The 5,371-nt window shown below is 46.8% G+C and overlaps 1 protein-coding gene across 1 annotated transcript; it reads right to left on the bottom strand.

Moving 5' to 3' along the window:
• Positions 1–910: 910 nt before the first annotated feature.
• On the bottom strand, positions 911–5,156 carry LOC100846404 (lichenase-2). Its single transcript, XM_003568524.4, has 2 exons — positions 4,963–5,156; positions 911–2,270 (listed from the first exon to the last, which is right to left on the bottom strand). Exons 1-2 carry the CDS (start codon positions 5,033–5,035, stop codon positions 1,339–1,341), a joined length of 1,005 nt encoding a protein of 334 aa, XP_003568572.1. The 5' UTR covers positions 5,036–5,156; the 3' UTR covers positions 911–1,338.
• Between the last annotated feature and the right edge of the window lie 215 nt (positions 5,157–5,371).

The following is a 5,371-nucleotide window of genomic DNA, read 5'->3' as shown; positions in this document are numbered from 1 at the left end:
AGAGACGGGCACCAACAATTCTCATCACAACCGATTCAGGTTATGTTCCGCAGCATCAATCGACTTTAAAAGTCTTAGGTGAGCCTAAAACATCAGACACCACCGGCTCCAGTAGCCATTTAAAACTGCATCAATCGAATCATCATCCGCTTAAATGCTTATTAGCTCGCTAGCCACGATTTGTTAATTAAAATATCTTTCAATACATTCTAGTCTGAAAATGGTTAGTACTCACTCTGATTCTAAATTCTTAACTTAAATTTGATCACTTAAATTTGATCAAATATGGATGTATCTATTTTTAAAAAACATCTAGATACATGTAATATTTCGGTAGCTATTTAGGATCGGAGGAAGTACCTATATATGGTATCACCCAAAAAATCTCGCAATAAAAACAACAAAATATGCACAGCACATTAGATAAATTTCCAAAAGAAATAAAAAATCGCGCACAGGAGATCAGAAAGGGTTAGCGAGATAAGCATATCCACAACCACAGACACACGGATGATGCCGAATACGTCGCACAGAGGTCAGGTCAGGACCCAGCCGAATTAGTTGACAAAATGATGGGATAAACAAGTAGATTTCCGAACATCAGAGAGAGAGAAAAGTTAATTAAAGAACGTATGGACAGGATTGTCTGCGGCATCCATCCAATCCAGAGTGTGCGGCGTCGCTCTCCGGAAACTCCGTGGTAGCTGCTCGGGCGCACGCGACGCCCGTGACCGGGTCAACATCCATCTGGGCCACCCAGTTCCCGAAAGTGTCCGGTAAGTGTTTCTCCACGTTGAAACGTACCGAGCCTGTCGAGTTCATGTACCGCGTCCATGCATGCAACACTAGGTAACTGAGCAGTGAATTTTGGGAGCGTACGTGAAACAGTATATATATCCTCCGAGAAGTATTTTCAGACTTAATTATAGGTGTATATTGCACATAACTTCAATTCGTGTACGTACAACATACCTCCTAATTAATTAATTCCTACGTACGTATTTGTACATAGGAATTAATTAATCAACCTCTAGGCAAGGGAGAACAGCTAGCGCTATTACAGTACTCTAGCTTAGCTAGCATCCCTTGATCAGTCGTAATCACATTACGACGGTACTACAGCAAACCACCACTACTACTGTATAGCGTACCCATCTGAGCAGTACCGTATTTGATACTAGTCTCAGCGGTCGCAAACACACACAAACAAGCCCCGTACAATACATAATGTACGCATACGCACGCATACAGTTACTACTAGTAGTGCTACGGATGTACGCGTGCGTACGGACATACGGCTAGCTAGCCGGCGGCTAACTGTGTATACAGTCCATCAGATCAGAAGCTGATGGGGTAGACGTGCTGCATGTTGGGGTAGAAGAGCCCCCAGTTCTGCTCCACGCCGCTGTCCTTCTGGTTCTCGTTGAACATCGAGAACACGTACGTCTCAATAGCGCCCGGGTGCCTCGGGGTGCCACGTCCCACATGGTTAATGAGGTACTGGTTGTAGACCCTGGCGTTGGCCGGGGTCGCGGCGGTCCCACCGGCAGAGGGCCAGCCGCTCTCGGACACGACAAGCTTCACGCCATTCCCACCGTGCTTCGCCATGGCATTGTAGAACGCGTCCACTGTGGTATCGAACAGGTTCTGGTACCCGTAGGCGCCGTCCTGGACGACGGTGCCGGAGGCCGTGAAGAGCGCGTAGCTCATGTCCATGGCGCTCGGGTTGTACGCCCAGGCCAGGTACGGGTAGATGTTGGCCATGAGCGGCGACCCGGCCGAGGCCAGGAACTGGACCACGGGGCCCATGAACGCGTCGGCCTCGCCCGTGAAGCTCCCCGCGGAAGGTGGGCTGTAGACTCCCAGAATGGCCTGGGACACCGAAGTGGTGACTTTAATGTGGCCCAGGCCCGCGGAAGCCAGGGCCGAGTGCACGTTCTTCATGGCCGGGACGAGGTTCTGCGTGGCACCGCCGGCGACTTCGTTGCCTACGACCACGTAGCGGAAGGAGACTGACGGGTAGGCCTGGATGTTGTTGCGCACCCAGGAGGCGGCCGCGGCCGGGCTGGAGGCGATGTTGGAGAGCACGTCGTTGGGGGCGCCCACGGCCACGCTGACGCCTGTTCCCCCCACGGCCTGGAGAGCGGCCTGGTCTGGCGCGTAGAGGCGCATGGCGTTGATGCCGTTGGACTTGAACATGCCCACCACTGTGTTTGCTGCCGGCAGGTTGTTGGCGCTCATGCCGTAGCACACCCCGATCGACTCCACGCCTGCAGTTAATTAATATGGTAAGTTTAATTAGTACTCCCGTTATTAGTAACGTCTTCAGGAAAAAAAATTACTGTTGGTTATTTACAGTATCATGTAAAAATAAGCAATACTGTTATGTTGCATCGCCTGCTTACAGTACAATCGATGAAAAGATTTCCCTCAAAAAAAAACAATCGAAGAAAAGATGTTGACGGGTGTGCAAAAAGCAAGAAGGGCGGCGATGCATATATGCAGCCTATAGCTTTTGACCTGTTGGCGAGGGAAGAAGCTGCTCTGCTTCTGCTACTGACTCTCTCTGAAAAGGACGTTTAACTGAAATTTTGTACGCATGCAAACCATGCATGCGTGCAGCTCCTATCTAGCTTGGCATATTTTATCACTCTCTCTGTCTCAACAGTCAATAGAGTCTAGACTTTGGTGCTTGACGGGCGATTTTATTATTGTTTTTCACAGTCACGGGTTGGTGTCAGATGCACGCACAATGCCGAGGAACATTGCTGTTCTTGCGGCTTGACCGCGAGTTGTAAAAGAGACAGGAGGTGGATGGATAGAATGATAGATAAATATGACTTGCCTTAGCTCTTGACCGATCGAGGGACAACCTTAAAGACAGGAATGAACTTTTGACTACGGCGCTTTGGAGTGAATCTTTTACTAGACCTTAGCTACCTGAGTTGCTTTGGTTTACCAACTGACTGATCTACTCTAATTACTTGAAATATAATACTGTACTTCTTTTGAAGTATATATACAATCGTTAATCGATATCTAGCATGGACTATATATATACATACATGTGGAGTACTATACTTCGTAAGGGACCAGGAATATATGGAGGGGGGTCGACCAGTACACATGGGTATTTGGCTACATGTCCAGAGCATGCATGAGAAAGTAGACCTCATACACATGCATGCTGGCGACAAATTAAGTTTCTGGTCCAACGTCCGCAGCACGGCCGTTGGATAGTCCACGTACAGTCGATGTGGATCGCCATGGCGTGCATGCATGCTGCCCTGCGCGCCCGCGGCTAGAGCTAGTGTCCAATTAACGGCCTAGCTCTGTCACGTGCCTTGCAAGTTTTAGCTACTACCTACACTCAACTACTCAACCATATGTTCTTCGTAGTTATATTCTTTTCAATCTGTTTCATGCAGATGAAACTTATCTACAGAGACACCAACAGAAACAACACCTGGCCGGCCGGCCTTGGCTTGTGGCAACAATCGATTGATGTGTTGTACTTTGACAATATGATGACAAGCAGGAGACTAGTGAGTTAGTTACTAGCAAAGGATGCAGCTGGTGCGATCGATCATTTTCATCAGACTTAAAGAATGGAACAGTAGTACTAGTGCTGCTCAAATGAAGTAGCTAGCTAGCTAGGACCAGCAGTGGGACTGGCCGGCCGGTACCATATCGATCGCTGAAAAAACGTCAAGATGCGACCGGCCGCGAACCGGAATAGAAGGAGAGAAAGAAAAAAGATTGTTAGCGACGGGTGGTTAAGCGCAGTAGTTGCACCGAATTAATCAGGGAATTGATCAACAAACCATCTATCAGGTGTGGGGTATGTGACCCGTGTCAACAGTGGTATGCCTACTGCACTAGCTATATATCTGCGTGTATATTTCAAGGCACAATTTTGCATATATGCATGGATGGAAGAAGAAGAAAAGGCTGCTAGGTAACTAACATGACACTGATCGAGAGATGGGATGAAAGAGACCCTGGGTAGCTATATATAGATGGTTAGTTAAACCTTCTGACTTTATAAAGGATATCTATATGAAACTAACTAACTCGACCAGCTGACATGCATGCTTACCGAACATACCAATTGACTAGCTTCGTTTGCAAGCTTTTGCTTGTTGCTTTGTGTACCATCAAGAAAGCCTTAATTTGTCACAGTAACTTGAACCGGTTTCTCCATCTTATTAATTGTTATAATCTATTAATGTTTAAGAGTTGAAACTAACTACAAATATCCTATGCATGATAAGATATTATTTTCCTTGGGAAAACCCTATATATGCTTCTTGCAATATTTTACTAGGAAAAACACAACATCAAGATTAAACGTGCACTTTTATCTTGGTGCGTGCATGCGGTACTACATGCATATACAAATAGAGTTCATCAGGACTTTTTTTTTTTAAAAAGAAACCATAAAGTAACTTGAATAGACGAGGCTAACAAATTCAAGTTTCATGATTATTTTAGATAAAACGGTCTGTCCAAACTTTACTGTATCGGGTTAAAAAAAATGCTGTTCCGGTGCATTGATGGTGCATCAAAGATAGAGAATGAGACGGCCGGACGGCGTTTAGGCTTTACCATGCGACTGATAGCGCGGGAAGAATAAAACGGAGAAAGAAAGCGACATGCACCAAAAAGAGAGTACTGTGCATCTCGAAACTAGAAGAAGGTAAGTACTACATGACGTTGGTGAGGGAGAGAGATGTGAGACCCTTTGCGTATGCCATGGCTAGCTAGCTTAGCTAATGCATCTCTTAAATGAAAGCTGATGATGTGTCTAACTTAACGGTTATTAGTACGTACTATCTTCTTCCTCTGAAGAATCTCCCCTGCATATGACTCTTGCATGAGCAGAAAACAAAACCTGTACCTAACGAGACAGAAAGAATTTCAGAGAGAGAGAGAGAATTTCAGAGAGGGAAGGAGAATCACTTTGTGGGATGGAGGCGAAGACTCCGAGGAGCAATGCCAGAGCAAACATGCAGGCAACACCTTGGCTCGCCATTTGGACTCCTCAAGACTCTGCAGGCTGCTTCTTGGAGGTATGGGGTGTGTGTGTGTAAGACCAAAGTCTTTGTGAAGCTCTCCTTGGCTGTGGTTTGTTGATGAAGCCACCACAGGCCGGCACGCCCCTTATATAGCATCCGAGGAGACAGAGTTTGGTCCAATCCACTCGCGCAAGCCCAACGTCTCCAGCGACATTAATTTAGCCTGTTGCGATTGACTACCTAGGCGGCCGTTGCATGCGTCACTCACCTCAAGGCCTGTGTCTGGTGGCCAAAGGTTATCCGGTACACTAGGTTGTTGTACTGTAACAAGCTAGCTAGGTGAGGGAGGAGGA

The sequence above is a fragment of the Brachypodium distachyon genome, chromosome 2, assembly GCF_000005505.3.
Source record: "Brachypodium distachyon strain Bd21 chromosome 2, Brachypodium_distachyon_v3.0, whole genome shotgun sequence".
NCBI lineage: Eukaryota > Viridiplantae > Streptophyta > Magnoliopsida > Poales > Poaceae > Brachypodium > Brachypodium distachyon.
This window is presented reverse-complemented; position numbering and strand designations above follow the sequence as displayed.

Bases quoted from the DNA above. Each gene is read 5' to 3' on its own strand.
- LOC100846404 (XM_003568524.4), bottom strand. From the start codon at position 5,035: ATGGCGAGCCAAGGTGTTGCCTGCATGTTTGCTCTGGCATTGCTCCTC. The intron at 2,271-4,962 runs GTGATTCTCCTT...AATTAACTGCAG, and splicing joins CTTCGCCTCCATCCCACAAA to GCGTGGAGTCGATCGGGGTG.